This window comes from Harpegnathos saltator, unplaced genomic scaffold (assembly GCF_003227715.2).
Source record: "Harpegnathos saltator strain DR-91 unplaced genomic scaffold, Hsal_v8.6 scaffold643, whole genome shotgun sequence".
Taxonomy (NCBI): domain Eukaryota; kingdom Metazoa; phylum Arthropoda; class Insecta; order Hymenoptera; family Formicidae; genus Harpegnathos; species Harpegnathos saltator.
This window is the reverse complement of record NW_020230475.1, coordinates 83762-102201: the sequence shown is the minus strand read 5'-3', so window position 1 is coordinate 102201 and position 18440 is coordinate 83762. Positions and strand designations below refer to the sequence as shown.

The following is an 18440-nucleotide window of genomic DNA, read 5'->3' as shown; positions in this document are numbered from 1 at the left end:
ATAACGTTGGAAAGGTGACGTCTTCAGCTATTATTAAAAAAAAAATCATTTGTTTTCATACAAACTGCTTCGAGAAATATCACTTTAAAAATGAGTATCGATAAGATGCATTTACGGCATGTTATGCTTTACGAGTTTCGAAAGGGAATAAACGTTGCCGCAGCCGTAAAAAACATTCAGGATGAAGCACCAGCTAAACGAACTGTGGAAAAATGGTTTGCTAAATTTCGGCGCGGAGAATTTAACCTTGAAGACGAGCCACGCTCTGGTCGACCTTCTGACATTGATGACGATGTTTTGCGTACTTTAGTGCTCAATAATCCGCGAATTTCAACAGAAGAAGTTGCTACAGCACTAAACGTTGACCGATCAACCGGTCGGTTGATCAAACGGTTTTCGGCGTTTAAAAAAGATGGGATTCGATTTGAAGCTCGATATATGGGTGCCCCATTTGCTGACCGAGAAGAACAAAATCAAGCGAATTTCTGCAGCCGTTTCTTTACTCGGGCGGCTCAATAACGAGTCGTTTTTGGATCGACTAGTGACGGGCGATGAGAAATGGGTCCTCTACAACAATGTTCAGCGCAAACGGACATGGAAACAATCAGGTGAGCATGGTGACGCAACGCCAAAGGCCAGTTTGCACCCGATGAAGGTGATGCTCTCTGTTTGGTGGGATTGCAAGGGCATAATCTATTTCGAGCTTCTCCCCGCTGGCGAAACGATTGATTCGGACAAGTACTGTCGCCAATTAACCAATCTGAATCGAGAAATAAAAGAGAAACGTCCGATTTTATCAAATCGCAAGGGAGTCGTCTTTCATCACGACAACGCCAGACCACACGTTTCGAAAAAGACGCTGCGCAAACTGAAGAGCCTGAAATGGGATGTCTTAACGCATCCACCGTATTCTCCTGATATCGCACCATCTGACTATCACTTGTTCCGGTCATTGCAAAATTATTTAAATGGAAAAAACTTTGACCCTTTGGAGGCCTTAAAAAACGACGTCTCTTCGTTCTTCGAATCTAAACCGCGCAGTTTTTATGATCGAGGCATCCGTATGCTGCCAGAACGTTGGGAAAAGATTATAGAAAACGATGGAGAATATATCATTGATTGAATAAAAATTTTTGTTTGCCTAATCACTGTGTGACTTTTACTCACAAACTCCGCACGAACTTTTGCACTCACCCAATATATTTTTATATAAATTAATTTTACAATTCTATAAAATATCAATAATATACTATAATAAATAAATAAAAAAAATATATTTATTAAAAGATATATTTATAAAATAACAAATGGTAAAAATATAATTATAATATAAAAATTAACTAAAAATTCAAATAAATTAAAAATATTAAATATATTATATTAGGAGCGCAAAAAAGTTCTGAGCCCTAGATTTCATACTACTGAAACCACAATTTAAATTGCATTAATTTTCCCACCCTCTTGCGGTTTTAAAACAGTGACATTTTGTCTTTCGAAACATGGTGCGATTTGGCGTTTGATGCACCTTAAAATCCTTAAAATCAGCAGTGTTCACGATGGCAATAACAAAAGAGCATATTCGATTTTCCATCCACTTCGCGTTTCATCTGAAGAAAAATACTGCTGAAGCCACTGAAATGATCTGTGTTGCATATGGAGAGAACGCTGTAAGTTATTGCTACATGTAAAAGGTAGTATCAAAAATTTCGCCAAGGAGATTTCAGTCTTGAAGATGAACCGCGTGCTGGACGCCCTCAAAAGATTGAAACGGACGAACTGCAAGCATTGTTGGATATAAACTCTGCACAAACTGAAAAGGAGCTTGCAGAGCAACTTGGCGTTACGCGACAAGCCATTTCCACACGTTTACATGCAATGGGAAAAGTTCAAAAGGAAGGCAGATGGGTTCCGCATGCACTGTCCGAAGACAACAAAAATCGACGGCGTGACACGGCACTTACTTTGCTTTCAAGGTTCCGGAAAAAGGATTTTCTGCACCAAATCATTACAGGTGATGAAAAGTGGATACTTTATGATAATTCGAAGCGTAAAAAATCATGGGTTGACCTTGGTCAACCTTCGACATCGACGCCAAAGACCAATATCCACGCCAAGAAGGTTTTGCTTTGCATATGGTGGGATTGGAAAGGTGTATTGTATTACGAGTTGTTACAGCCGGGTGAAACAGTAACGGCAGATTGCTATCAGCAACAATTGAGCAATTTGAGCGATGCGTTTGAAGAAAAAAGGCCATTTACTGGCAAAGGACGTCGTAAAGTAATACTGCTTCATGACAATGCCCGACCACATGTTGCGAAAGTGACTCAGGACCATATCTTTGCCTTAGGCTGGGAACTTCTCCCGTACGCGGCGTATAGCCCAGACATGGCGCCTTCCGATTATTACCTATTCCGGTCTCTGCAGCATTTCTTGGCTGATACACATTTTGTGACACTTGAAGAGATACGAAAATGCATTGATGACTTTATCGCCTCGAAGCCGGTGAGCTTCTACCATCAGGGAATTCGCAAGCTGCCCGAAAGATGGCAAAAGGTCATCGATGCAAACGGGGAATATTTCGTTGATTAATATAGTTTTGTTTGTTTTTGAATAAATTTTGAATTTTGCAAAAAAAGGCTCAGAACTTTTTTGCGCTCCTAATATATTTTGGACAATTTTAAATAATTTTAAACAATTTTAAAACTTTCTAAATAACAAAAAGTTACAATAGAAAATAAAGTTGAGAACTGCAAGAAAACATTTGGCGCGCCCGAAGGGAACGGAACTTGACGGAACGTCACGTTCCTGGGCGCGCCAAGTGCTTCCTTGTAGTTCTCAATTTTATTTCCTGTTGTAACTTTTTGTTATTTAAAAAGTTTTAAAATTTTCCATAATGTATACTTAATATTTTAAATTTATTATTATAATTTTAACTATTTCTTTATTATATTTATATTTTTACCAGATAGATAGATAGATAGATATTTTATTGACTCCCCTTGGGGTTACAATTCTTTGACCTGCCATTTACACACTACTTCTTCGCCTCTTACATTACGCACGAGAGAGAGAGAGAGAGCGCTCCTCATTTACACCACACTCCTTCACTCTTCCACTCTCTTCTTCTCTGTCACTCTCCATTCCTTTCCTCTCACGTCATGACCTCCGCTTCAGCCGCTCCTTCTATTTCTCTCCCCCCTTCTTCCCCCTCCCTTCCCACCATTTTTCCATTTCCCTTATCTACCCTTCCCCATTTCCCTCCTCTTATAGTACCTCCTCCTCCACCTCCTGCCATCCCCTTTCCTCCCCCCATCCTGTGCACTCCTCCCATATACAGGGTCATCGAAAAGTATCGGACTCCTAATATCTCCAATTAGAATGCATTTTGGAGAAAATGTCCAATAACAAAGTTATATGGTTTCAAGCGGCGAGTAAGATGATGACCTTAACTTTGACTTTGACTATGTCCTTCAAGGTCATTTCAAGGTCAACCTTATTTTTTTAAATGGAATCCCTAACATTTTATTGCATATTCTTATAGCGTATCTCGAAAGCTTTCCAAAACTCTATAATGAAACATATTTTGATTTAGTACTTTTTGAGTTATAAAGGTTTGAAGTTAACAATTTGTTAAGTGGTGTGTGATTCCGACCAGTTAAGGCAAGAGTGGTGTGTGATTCCGACCAGTTAAGGCAAGAGTGGTGTGTGATTCCGACCAGTTAAGGCAAGAGTGGTGTGTGATTCCGACCAGTTAAGGCAAGAGTGGTGTATGATTCCGACCAGTTAAGGCAAGAGTGGTGTGTGATACCGATCAGTTAAGGCAAGAGTGGTGTGTGATTCCGACCAGTTAAGGCAAGAGTGATATGTGATTTCGATCAGTTAAGGCAAGAGTGGTGTATGATTCCGGCCAGTTAAGGCAAGAGTGGTGTGTGATTTCGACCAGTTAAGGCGAATTTCATTCCAATTGGTCAGCTTGGGCAAAATATTCAATTGTACCAAACAATTCACAACAAATGTTCAAATTGTTGCCCTTCAACAGCCTGGCAATGTGTCAATCTGTTATAAACAGCTGAAACCGCATTCCGGAACGTTTCCGGCGGTATTAGGTCTATCTCTCGAATTATTCTCCCTCTTAAATCATCTAAATTTTGAGGCTTGGTGGCATAAACTTTACTTTTCAAGTAACCCCATAAAAAAGTCAAGTGTGGTCGAGTCCGGAGACTGAGGTGGCCACTCAATATGATCCCTTCGCCCTATCCACCTGTCCTGAAAGACCTCATTCAAATATTGACGGACAATGACACCATAATGAGGTGGAGCTCCATCCAGTTGGAAATAAATTTCATCCATATTTCCACCAGCTGTGTCTCGAATAGCTGGAACAATTTGTTCGGGAAGCATGACAGTATATACTTGTGCTGTCAAATTGCCTTCAATGAAGAAAGGGCCAACTGGTCTACCATTAAGAATACTAGCCCATACGTTAACTTTTTGTGGATATTGGGTGATTGTCTCTTTTCCAGTGAGGATTAACGTCACTCCAGTATCTACAATTGTGTCTATTTACATTTCCAGTCAGTTCAAATGTTGCCTCATCAGAGAAAACAATATTATTAAGTAATAGAGGATCGTCGACAATCATCTACATCATAAGATCACAAAATTCGATGTGTCTATCAAAATCGTCTTCGGACAACTCTTGGACCAAATGGAGTTTGTATGGATGCCATTTATTCAATTTCAGAATTTTACTGACACATGCATGACCGATTTCGTGTTCTTGTGCAACGCGATTGATGGAAATGTGGGGACTTTCAACGAAAGACTGTAAAACATCTAATACCTTATCATTATTTGTTGCTGTTTTACGTCTACCAGATCTTGGGCGGCTTTTAATGCTACCAATGTCCTCGAAATGTTGAATAGTACGGATTACAGTACTTTTGGAGATCCTATTATTTTCATACCGAAAAGTTTAATTAAATAATCACGTTACTGTTTTATATCCTCTTTGTTGATCTCCCCATCCTCGCATCATTAACAGATTCGATCTCTTTCAGAAAGCTCCGCCATTTTTAATTAGAGCAAAGAAGAATTAATCAGGTAAGTGATAGGAAATTGATCTAAATAATTAAGTAGAGAAAAATACTAATTATTAAGTGTTGGTCCAACTATCGATTTGTTTATTTCAACCAGCATTAGCAAAAGGCTCGTTGAGCAACTGAAAATCTAATAGATCAATTAATAATATTTATGAAAAAATTCTGGCCTATTGGAAACAAAATGAAGATGTTTGGGACAATCAATTGAAGCGCAATGGCTTCTTTTGTTACAGAAACAATTTTTGGAGCTGTTCGTTTTCGTCCACGAGGTGACTGCTGCTCGCTAAGAAGAAAACAGCACTGCATCAAAGATTCAAATCAGTGACCCGCATTATTTGCTCAAGAGCTTGAATTACTATTGGTGCTTGCGAGAGTGAGACATTAAAGGTCGGCCCCGCCAACGCTTTCGAGCAGATTCCCACTAACGCCTTCGGACATCACGCATTCGAGCAGCTTCTCGCGATCATCTTCGGGCAGTTTTCCACCATAGCCTACTAGCATAACCGCTTGAAGCCGTACAACTTTGCTATTGGACATTTTTCCAAAATGCATTCTTACTGAAAATATTAGGGAGAGCCGATACTTTTCGATTAATATATTTTCTTTAAACCAATTAATTGGTCTCATTATTTCGCGCACAAAAGTATTAAGGTTATGATTACTGAAAACTAAATTATATATTACAAGGTATTTTACATTTTGTGTCAAAAAGTTGTTAACTTCAAACCTTTATAACTCAAATAGTACTTAATGAAAAAATGTTTTATTATAGTGTTTTGGAAAACTCTCGAGATAAGCTATAAGAATATGCAATAAAATGTTGAGGGTTCTATTTAAAAAAATAATATATACCTTTCTCACCCTTCCCTCTTCCCTCCCCTCCTCTCCACCTTCCGCACCCCTCCCTCTTCTCCCCCTGTCTCCCTTCTCCCTTCGTCTCACCCCTCTAGTTTCCCATCATCTCCCATCACTTCTCTCTTACTTCATCCCATCTCTGCATTCTCCCATTCACCCACATCTTCATATACCCTACTTGCACATTCTTGCCCTCCCTTCTCTCTACTTCTGCCTCTCTCTCTATCCTCCATTTTGCCTTCCTCTCTTCTTCTGTTAAATCATCTTCTATCCTCTCCCTTCTTCCTCTCAGTTTCTCCTTCGCCTCCATCATTTTCCTCTTTTGCTCTACACTACCTAGTTTTACTAGTACCATCCCTTCCCCCTTCTTCTCTCTCTTTCCTATCCTCTTCATTTCTCTCACTTCTACCTCCAACTCTAATTTCTGCCATATTTCCTTCATTCCCTCCTCCACTCCCTTCTCCCCAATCTCCACCCCCCTTACTACTACATTCCTTCTCCTCTCTATCCTTTCCTTTTTATCTATCCTTATCTCCAACTCCCTTATCTTTTCTCTCTCCTTTTCCCCTTATCCTCCTACTTTATCCCTTCCCTCTCTCGTTCCACCCAACTCCTCAACCTTTCCTCTATTTTATTTATCTCTTCTTCTCCCTCCCCCCTTCCCTCTTCCATTATTCCCATTCTCTCCTTCTTTCTTCTCTCTCTTTTCTTAGCTCCTCTCTTAGTTCCTTGATCTCTCTTTCTCTTGCTCTCCCCCTCCCTCTTCACTTCCTCCTTAAAATTTCTTACTTCCTCCATTAACTTCCACACCATTACTTTCACCATTTCTTCTTTTATGCGTCCTTCTTTTCCGTCTTCCTCTTCCTCTTCTTCCATCTCTCTTCTCCCCCCTCTACCTCCCGCTCCTGTCGACCTCCTATCTTTGTATTCTTTTTCATGGCTTTCTTCTCTTCCCCCTACTCTCCTTCTTCCCTTGTCTTCCTTTTCATCTCCCACATTATTTATAAACAGCTGCCTACACTTCCCATGCTACTTGTATTGTCCCTTCTTAACCTTTCCGCATTTGTCGGTCTTCTCCACCTCTTTTCCATCCAGCCCTCCCCCTTCTGCTCCTTCCAATCCCCCCTCCTTTCCTCCTCTATCCTCTTTCCCCTCCCTTCCCGCCCTAACCTTTACCATATTTTCCTTTAAATTCACCGCTTCTCTCTTTTAGTTCCTCTTTTTGCCGCTAGCCCGCGCCACCTCTTACACTCACCTGTCTCTCTCTGTCTTCCACACTCTCCCTGTTCCCTAACCTTATCTGCTCGCTCACTCCTTCGACCTCCCTAACACTTTCCCTCCACCTCCCCCCTCCCAGTTCTTGTTCTTCCTTGTCCCTACTCCCTTTCTACACACCCCCGCCCTTCTCCTCTCCTTCACCCTCACTATTTCCCACCGAAATCCTCGTTCACTTTCTACCCTGTCACTCCTAACTCACAATCCTTTGTCGCTGGAAACGGAAGTCCTTATATTTTTACCATTTGTTATTTTATAAATATATCTTAATAAATAATAAAATATATATTTTTTAATAAAATAATAAAATAATAAAATAATAAAATATATATTTTTTATTTATTTATTATAGTAGATTATTGATTTCTATATATAGAATTGTAAAAATAAATTATATAAAAATATAATGAAATAATAAGAAAAATACTTAATATTTTGTAGAATTTTTTGTTTGGTTTTAAAAAAGGTTAAAATAAAATATTTTTTTATTGTATATACCAGGTACGTAAATATGAAACCGGAATTTTTGTATAGAAAATACACGTTTATTATATGAAAATGATAAAAAATATTTTATTCGAAGTATTGTCCATCGCTAGCTATACATTTTTCCCACCTGTCTGACAATTTTTGATGCCACGTCAAAAAAACTGTTGCTCTTTTGAGGCAAACCAGTCATCGAGCCATTTTCGTACATTTTCGTAAGAAGTGAAATACTGCTCAGCAAGTGCGTGTCCCGTCGATGCAAATAACTAATAATCGGACGGAGCCAAGTCTGGTGAGTAAGCCACATGCGAAAGTATTTCTCAACTAAACGCCTCAATCGTTTCCTTGACCAGTTTTGCTATGTGATGGTGCATTATCATGAAGCAAAATCACTTTGTGTTGCCTTTTTTGATATTCTGGTCGTTTTTCACGCAAAGCTTGATTCAAGTCGATCATTTATTGTCGGTAGCGTTCAGTATTAACGGTTTCGCCAGGTTTTAGCAGCTCATAATAGATCACACCCTTCCGATCCCACCAAACACAGAGCATTTTCTTCCGTCCATAGCGATTTGGCCTTGGCCTTGCAATCGATGTCGATGGTTCGCTTGAGTTACTTAAAAGGATAGCAACCTTTGACTTTGAGAGACTGTCAGCTTGTACCACCAGGTACAAGTAACAATGCCTCTCTCTGTAGTCGCCGTGCGCTCGGGATAGCACTAGAGATGTCGCTTCCGAACGACATCTCTCAACGTTATCTGGGGAGGGGAGAGTGTCGTGAGCGTGAAGCGTCAGATAGCTCAGTGGTCTAGAGCAGTCGTCCGGCAAGCGAAAGACCCGGGTTCGATTCCCGGTCTAGCGACTACCGCGCTCTCGATATTTTTCTCTCCTCGGAACGAAAAATGAGATGCAGGTCCCGAACGCACGGCGTCCCGTCGCCACCTAGTACGCCCTCCTTCTTTCATGGTCACCATGAAAATCACACATCAAAATCGTTTCTCACATCAAAATCATGGTCACCATGAAAGAAGGAGGGCGTACTAGGTGGCGACGGGACGGGGACGCCGTGCGTTCGGGACCTGCATCTCATTTTTCGTTCCGAGGAGAGAAAAATATCGAGAGCGCGGTAGTCGCTAGACCGGGAATCGAACCCGGGTCTTTCGCTTGCCGGGCGACTGCTCTAGACCACTGAGCTATCTGACGCTTCACGCTCACGACACTCTCCCCTCCCCAGATAACGTTGAGAGATGTCGTTCGGAAGCGACATCTCTAGTGCTATCCCGAGCGCACGGCGACTACAGAGAGAGGCATTGTTACTTGTACCTGATGGTACAAGCTGACAGTCTCTCAAAGTCAAAGGTTGCTATCCTTTTAAGACCTGCTGTCCATGTATGCCGGCCTCCACCGTTGCCCCTCCTTATCCGGTGCAAATAATAGAAATAAGCCCCGGGGTCGACGCCATATTTTGGCTGCCCCCGGGCGCTTGGATACGTGTTGCAACGCGCCGAAGGGGGATCCACCATGAAAGAAGGAGGGCGAGGAGTTACCCATTATCTGTTACGCTTAGGATTCTCAAAATATATTCACTTTTCATCGCCAGTCACAATTCGATGGAGAAATGACTTTCTTTTGTACCTGGCGAGCAGCATTTCGCAAGTGGTTTTTCGGTTTTCCTGCTGTCTTTCATTCAGTTCATGTGGAACACATTTTTCCATCTTCTGGACCTTTCCCATGGCTTTCAAACATATGGAGACAGCTTCTCGTGTCACATTTAATTGATCCGCGAGTTGTTGTTGCGTTTGAGCGTCATCCTCATCCAACAATGCTTGCAATTAGCTGTCTTCAAACTTTTTCGGTAGTCTTCCACGTTCTTCGTTTCTCACATCAAAATTGCCACGTTTGAAATTTTTTAACCACTCAAAGCACTGTGATGTACCAAGAGCATGCTCACCGTAAGCTTCGACAAGCATTCGATGCGATTCTGCAGCAGTTTTCTTCAAATGGTAACAGAAAATCTATGCTGTCCGCAAATCGTAGCTTCCAGGCACAAAATTCGACATGTTCAACGCTATTACAAACTATGCTGTTATATGAAACTTCTATTGTTGTGAGTTGAAAATCTTTGTCGGATGTCAACTAATGGAAATGGCGCCAATAACGCGGTTTGACGGTAACTACATTGACAGCTAGGGCCATCTATGGGCAAATTCCGGTTTCATATTTACAGATCTGGTATATATTAGCACTTGGCTTAACTTATTTGATATCAGATATTTTGAAGAAAGCATGTCCGGGACTTGACCCGTACGGTCGCGGAGGAGGGGAGCGGGGTGTTACTGGCAGTGTCGTTAGACATTACGAACGCCTTTAATACTCTGCCCTGGCCGAAGGTTGAACGGGCCCTCGAATACCACGGGGTACCCATTTACCTCCGGCGCATCCTATCGGCCTACTTCGGGGGCTAGGACCTCGCCTACTCGGGGAGATGCGGGGTCCAAGGCCGGCGCATTATGGAACGTGGTGTCCCACAGGGGTCAATTCTCGGCTCCCTGCTATGGGACATCGCGTTCGACAGGGTTCTTCGCTCTCTCCTCTCCCCTGGCTGCTGCGTCATCTGCTACGCAGATGACATGTTAGTGGCGGCCGGGGGAGGACTGGAGGAAAGCTTCAGCGCGGAGGCGGCACTGGCATCGGTGGTGGGCACCATCAAGGACTTGGGACTGAAGGTGGCGCCTCACAAAACGGAAACCTTTTATTTTCATAACGGCAGCCGTGGGGCGCCGCCGAGGTCCCGGGTTCTGATGGATGGAGTCCGCGTCCGTGTCGGGTCCACGATAAAGTATCTGGGCCTAACGTTGGACGGCCAATGGGACTTTGGGCCGCATTTTAGTCAGCTGGCCTCCCGGGTCCGCAAAGCAGGTATGGCTCTTGCCAGCTTGATGCAGACCCAGGGGGACTCCGGATGGCACGCTCGCCGCCTGTACATCGGTGTAGTGCTCTCGATCGCCCGTATGGGCGCCCCAGCTCATGGCCACCGGCCGCAACAATCGCCTAATGCGCCAGGCGCTGCAGTCGGTGGTAGTGAGGGCGATCAGGGAGTACTGCACCGTATCGTACATGGCGGCGACGACCCTGGGCGGCTCCTCCCCCGTGGAACTCCTCGCCGAAGAGCGAAGCACTCTTTATTGGAGGTTGCGGGAGCTCCGCGAGGAGGCAGAGGAGGTAACGGCCAGGGGCCTGGCGGCCCTGAAGTTCTAGGCTAGAGCTCGGGTCATGGAGCGGTGGTCGGCCATGTTGGCCGACCTTCGTAGATCCGGACTCCAAACGGCCGAAGCTGTTCACCCCTGTCTATCCGAAGTGGCGGACGGGAGGGGACTCTTCTTCCTTCTGGTGCAGGTGCTGACCGGACACGGATGTTTCGGTCGGTACTTGCACCTGATCGGGAAGAAACCCACCACACGATGCCATTACTGCCCGGTGCTCGAGGACACGGCTACCATACGCTGGTCTCATGCGAGACATGGGGCCAGCAACGCCGTGTCCTCGCCCAGGTGGTGAGATGCCAGGTGGAGGCCCTCTCGCTCCCGCGCATGGTCATGTGCGGGAGCGAGAAGGCGTGGGGGGCGACTGCCTCCTTCTGCAAGGATGTAATGTCCCGGAAAGAGGCCGCTGCATGGGAGCGCCGCCCCGGTACCCATTGCAGGGAGTGACAGTGAAGGAGGCGGCGCTCCCAGGGTATAGGGAGCGGGCCCGGAGTGGCACCGGCCAAGGAGCCGTCCCCGATTCGTCAGCCGCCTCGGGCCCGCCTCCGTCCGCACAGGGGGGACGATGGGCATAAAGCCTTCTGCCCCTTTGCGACGGTGAAGACAAGTAAGAGAGGAGTGGCGGCCAGTTTGGGCCCCATTTCCCCACTCCTCTCCGGCAAAGAGGGGGGCTAGGAGAGAGAGTGGGTGTTCCTTCTCTCTAATAATTAGGTACCAGGAGGCCAAACCGGCCGGGCGACCGGACGGAGCGCCGCACTCCTGACTCCCTTTGTGGGAAGGGGCGCCGCATTAGGGCGAGGGGTTCCATTACAGCCCCAGGGGCGGGGTGTCGGGGAGGAAATGCAGGCGTAGTTCCTCTGGCTCCCCCCATTTCGGCCCGCCTGGAGGACACCCCGGTGGGGTTTTAGCCGGTAAGAGTCCGGCATAACCCCCGCCCCCCAAGGAGCTGGGGTATCAATGAAGATTTCCCCACCGTTATCAGAAAGAAAGAAAAGATATTTTGTAGAAAATACAATTTTTTACAGATTTTTTATTTTGTTATTAAAAAAGGTTAAAATGCAATTTTTTGTATTTATTATAATATTTTGGAAAAAATTAATTTTTTTAAATTTTCTTATTTTTCTTTTGGGTTGAAATTTTTTTGTAGAATTTTTATTGATATTTTGTTTTTAAAAAAGGTTAAAATAAAATATTTTTTTGTATTTATATATTGTAATATTTTTGGATTTGTTTGGAAACCTTTTAATTTTTTTCGGGGGGAAACTTTTTGTAAAATTTTTATTTTGTTTTTCAAAAAGGTTATTAATACGAGTCGCGTGCTCTTGGGCCTTTTTTTACCTTATTTTTAATAAGGTAAGTTTTTTACAAATAGATATAACATATATTATAGATATACAGGGTGTCCTATTTTAAAAAACGCACCTTGATAATTCTTCAACGAAGCACTTTCAGCAAAAATCTTTCGGATAAAAGTTGTATGATTTCAAGGGGGACATAAAATATCTATACGATTTTGTTTACAAATGGCATTACTTTCGAGATATTCACTAATCATTACTTTTCGTAAATGGAAACCCTAATTTTTTATTACATCGACTTTTTTACTAATTAATTTAAATAACTTTTGTCTGAAACATTTTTTATTTGCCTAATATTTTTTGAGACATTTAAGGAAAACTTGATAATTTTTTCAATATTTAACTCACGATATTTCGCTATTTGTCGGAATAAAAAGTGATACTAGACTTTTCTGCTCTATTTAATCTCAAGAATATATTGTTATAATAGCCCCTTGATTTTTGTTAACTTACTGATTTTTGGAAAATGTCCCTTTTGAAATAATACAACTTTTGTTGGAAACATTTTTGCTAAAAATGCTTCGTTGAAGAATTATCGAAGTGCGTGTTTTTAACATGGGACACCATGTATATTATAAAGTTTCAATACTGACAGTGAATATCGGAACGCAGTCTAAATTAGGTTGCGAGCGCTATAAAACGCGCTATAAAAGTGCTGCATCCAGTAAGTCACTAAAAGTCGTAAAATATTCCTTCTTTCTAGAAGGAAGACTTGAGATCCATCTATGAAATAAGGTGATCTTGTAGATTCAAGGAATCCTTCATGGAGGCTTCCTTCATGCTTGAGATAAGGAAGAACTATGAATAAAGGTATTAAACAATTATATTATTGAAACTACTGAGAATTCTAACCGCGTTCATATAAACTTTTTTTTATAATGACTTATACTTCCAGTAAGAAAATTTACTGCAAATTGCACGCAAACTTGCAGCAAATTCGACCAAAAACTTATACTAAAACCATAACCATCTGTGTCCGCATTCAGTTTGTGTTTTGACGTCAAAGCCTGCTACCGGATAACATACAGCAAATTTACAACAAAAATCGCTCAAACTTTTGCGCCTAACTTACTGTTAGGTGTTATATGCAGCAAAGTTTGCGCGGTTTTTGCTGCAAATTTGCTGTAAGTTGCTTGGCAGCAAGCTGTATTACATATATTATATTACAAGTAAAATTTATTACATATATTATATTACAAGTAAAATTTATTACATATATTATATTACAAGTAAAATTTATTATATATATTATATTACAAATAAAATTCATTTACATGCAAAATTTACTGTCCCAACAACTAAAGTATCAGTAGCAGGACAGTTATATGGTATGTAGATATATAATATATATTATATTATACAAAAGAAGTGATATTAAAACAGTACCGCCAACTGAGAAATCGTATACTTAATATTTTTAGAAATCTCAAATTCAAATTATTTCCTTTTTTAAGATATATATTATGTACGGTCGTGGACATAAAGGTTGTCACTTCTTTTTTAATGACTTTCGGGACGCATCCCGACTCGAGAAAGATGAGAGCTGCTGCTCCGCCTGCGGAGCACGCCTGCGCAGTAACTCACAACGAAAGGCGAGAAATGAAATATACGTGGTATCCCAGGTAGCAAGCAGACGTCATTTTGACGTTAAAAACTGGTCACTTTTAGTCAAATGTCGTCAAAATGTCATCAAAATGATCAATTTATATAGGTCATTTACATGACTTCTAATTGAAGTCAAAATGCTATACCACTTTGACGTCATATTTCAGTCATGAACTGACGATAATTGCGTACTAATATAATTATTTATAACGTTGATTCCGTAATAACAATTCTTTAAAATTTCGTATCAGACTTTCGATAAGTATTAAAAGAGGTTTATTTATATTGGGTGAGTGCAAAAGTTCGTGCGGAGTTTGTGAGTAAAAGTCACACAGTGATTAGGCAAACAAAAATCTTTATTCAATCAATGATATATTCTCCATCGTTTTCTATAATCTTTTTCCAACGTTCTGGCAGCATACGGATGCCTCGATCATAAAAACTGCGCGGTTTAGATTCGAAGAACGAAGAGACGCCGTTTTTTAAGGCCTCCAAAGAGTCAAAGTTTTTTCCATTTAAATAATTTTGCAATGACCGGAACAAGTGATAGTCAGATGGTGCGATATCAGAAGAATACGGTGGATGCGTTAAGACATCCCATTTCAGGCTCTTCAGTTTGCGCAGCGTCTTTTTCGAAACGTGTGGTTTGGCGTTGTCGTGATGAAAGACGACTCCCTTGCGATTTGACAAAATCGGACGTTTCTCTTTTATTTCTCGATTCAGATTGGTTAATTGGCGACAGTACTTGTCCGAATCAATCGTTTCGCCAGCGGAGAGAAGCTCGAAATAGATTATGCCCTTGCAATCCCACCAAACAGAGAGCATCACCTTCATCGGGTGCAAACTGGCCTTTGGCATTGCGTCACCATGCTCACCTGATTGTTTCCATGTCCGTTTGCGCTGAACATTGTTGTAGAGGACCCATTTCTCATCGCCCGTCACTAGTCGATCCAAAAACGACTCGTTATTGAGCCGCCCGAGTAAAGAAACGGCTGCAGAAATTCGCTTGATTTTGTTCTTCTCGGTCAGCAAATGGGTCACCCATATATCGAGCTTCAAATCGAATCCCATCTTTTTTACACGCCGAAAAGCGGTTGATCGGTCAACGTTTAGTGCTGTAGCAACTTCTTCTGTTGAAATTCGCGGATTATTGAGCAGTAAAGTACGCAAAACATCGTCATCAATGTCAGAAGGTCGACCAGAGCGTGGCTTGTCTTCAAGGTTAAATTCTCCGCGCCGAAATTTAGCAAACCATTTTTCTACAGTTCGTTTAGCTGGTGCTTCATCCTGATAAACATCCTGAATGTTTTTTACGGCTGCGGCAACGTTTATTCCCTTCCGAAACTCGTAAAGCGTAACATGCCGTAAATGCACCTTATCGATACTCATTTTTAAAGTGATATTTCTCGAAGCAGTTTGTATGAAAACAAATGATTTCTTTTTTAATAACAGCTGAAGACGTCACCTTTCCAACGTTATATAATATGTAGATGGAAGTATTAATGACAACACTTTACGACGCTTATAACTCCATCTATTGAAACTCCGCACGAACTTTTGCACTCACCCAATATATAAATATATTAATATACAAATATATAATATATATATAATATATATATAAATATATTTATATATTTTATATATAAATATATTTGGCATATTCCGTTAGAAGGAAAAATGTACGTCAATCAAATGCAAGAACTCACTTAGCGTTCAGTGAGCTGAACGCTTGTAGTACTGAATGCACCTATTGGTCGTGCTGGCTTCGCGTGTTCCGTTCTCCATGGGCAACTTTAAGCACTCGACGTGGAAAAGTGCAAATGGCGATCAGTGAAATATCTCTCTCGTTCGCTTATTCGCAAATTAGTTACTGTGTTAGTGCATATGTCATGTAGCTTGTGCTTATACAGCTCAATAGGTTAATATAAAGGCTGAGTACTGAATGTAAGTACCTATTAAATGTATATTTTATCATTAACCTTGAAAATCACGTCATGGACAGTGATGGGAATCATGACCTTTTGGCACATCTATGCACAGATACTTTTCAATCTGTGGGGAGGGAGAAGCTCGATTACATTCAGTTTATCGTAAAAATATTGCTATTTACATCGCACGATAAACTGATTGTAGGCTGAGCACACAGATAGAAAAGTCTCTATGGCGTAGGTGTGCCAAAAAGCCAAGCCCCACAAAAACATACGTGGATTCCATATAGAATGCACGTTGTATTCACGTGAAAACCACAAAATCACATGGATTTCACGTAGACACAACGTTCCTGTTTTCGTGGGGGAGATTCCCATCACTAGTCATGCCCAATGAGAAGGGGACGTGAAATTCTAGGTAGATTTACGTTAATAGTTTACTTAGGTTAAATACGTTCAATGCAAGTTAAAATAAAATTAATCTGAAGTAACTTATTTGCAACTTTGTTAATATATTATAGTTTCACAATGTCTTGTGGGTATTCAATTTGTCAGTAATACTCATGAAGAAGGTACAATTGCATTGATTCATCGATCATGGTTTACGCCTCTGAAAAGTCAAGTCTGGTGACCTCTGTACAAGATTCAATTTAAAAGTTCAATTTAAAAAAGCACTGTTTACTGAAGAACAAGTAAACAAAAATACATGGGCATTGTATGACGTGAAACTTATATTTTTTACTTGTGGTATGTATTTTATGTATAACATTATACTCGTTTGTTATTTGTACAGTAATATAAATATATTTCAAAGTATTGTTATTTATATACAGATGAATTTGATAAGGCCTTTAAAAAACTAAAAGAATGTGAAGAAGTGTCTGATTTACAATCTACTGAAGTAGAAGATGACGTACAAAGTAAGAAAAGAAAACGCAAACCAAATTTAAAATATATCATAAGTAGTGAAGACGAATACGATGAAAACTGTGATTCTCTACAGCTACCAGCAAAACTTGATAAACCAGGTGAGACAAACATAATTTACATTTATAAGGATAAGAATATTACCATTGTTTTTCCCTTCATTTATTCTTGTACTATGTTACAATATGATAAAATATTATGCACGTTTCATGTTACTATATATGTTTATAAAAACATATCTTTTTTTAAGTACAATTGAAAAATGGACCTTGGAAAACACAACGCAGGTACGTTGCAGATAAAAATTATGAAAATAGGAAATAAATGTATTGTTATCAATTACGTATTTATTTTAAGAATCTCTTGATTCTGATTTTTTTTGTGAAATTTTTGTTTATTTACAAGGATTGTGTATTACAAGAAATACTAATTCTTCTGCAAGTTATTAAAGAAGTACTAATTCTTCTGCAAGTTACACAAATAACGATGCATCTATAATTGCTCCAACTATTAACATTAGAACAAAAGTTACTAATTCTACGCTTATAAATAAAAATGAAAACAACAGTACAACAAACATAACAATACATAACAGTACAACAAACATAACAACAGTAAAATTATACGAAGCAGGTTGCAGAAAAATGTGCAGAAGTGTCATTGCTTAATATATGTGTTGTTCGCACTTTGAGTGAATTAAAAGCATGGCCTGTTAATCTCATTGACAGTAAATGTATTCTATTGCCTTATACTAACGATAACAATTGTTACGTATGCTTACCAATCGTACATAGTTTGGACTAATGTATTAGTTCAAATATCCTCTAATATGAGTTTTTTTTATATTCCATTTAATTTACGAAAGTGTGATAATTGAAGAAATTGTGATTTTAGTTATGCTGCCCAAGATTATATAACATGTTATATTCTATTTCTATTTGATTCTATAATAATATATTATACATTATGTAAATAAGAACTTTTATGTTTCAATAAAAAAATTAATGATCTGATGTATATGTCTATGTTTGTACTATATTTGCGTCTTCATTATGTCCTAAATATATCATCTTGCTGGCTATATGCTGATAAATACGTCCAAATAAGGTCCATTTATGACGTCAAAATACGGTCCTCCTATGACGTCAAAAAACGGTCCTTCCATGACGTCAATATTTTGGGACATTCGACCGTCTTTTGGACGTCATAACGACGTCAATCCCTGACGTCATTTAGTCAGAAAATGACTAATTTTCGACGTCATAATGACGGCTGTTTGCTACCTGGGATGACATAAGTATGTCAACAATCATTGCGTTTAGCGGAGAAAACCGCTCAATGAGCGATTAGTGACTATTGGTTCTTACTGTTAAATCCTTACATTCAGACCAATAATGTTGACAAATTATTCAACAGTTGCTCAACCGTTGAGTGTCGTGAACGCACTCAATTCTTACATTTTGAAAAATCAGCAGCGGAGGGATAGATACATAGTGCAAGTCATTCAAATGGGAATGAGTCTTTTGCAAGGTATTGAACAGGTATGTATATTAAATTTTAAGTGAAATCGTATTTATTTAGTCACTAATCGCTCACTGAGCGGTTTTCTCCGCTGAACGCAATGATTGTTGACATACTTAT

At 40.4% G+C, this 18440-nt stretch overlaps 1 protein-coding gene across 1 annotated transcript; it reads left to right on the top strand.

The window, feature by feature from the left end:
• The first annotated feature begins 10345 nt into the window (after nucleotides 1-10345).
• On the top strand, nucleotides 10346-11273 carry LOC112589877 (uncharacterized). Its single transcript, XM_025304742.1, has 2 exons — nucleotides 10346-10828; nucleotides 11112-11273. Exons 1-2 carry the CDS (start codon nucleotides 10346-10348, stop codon nucleotides 11271-11273), a joined length of 645 nt encoding a protein of 214 aa, XP_025160527.1.
• Nucleotides 11274-18440: the final 7167 nt, after the last annotated feature.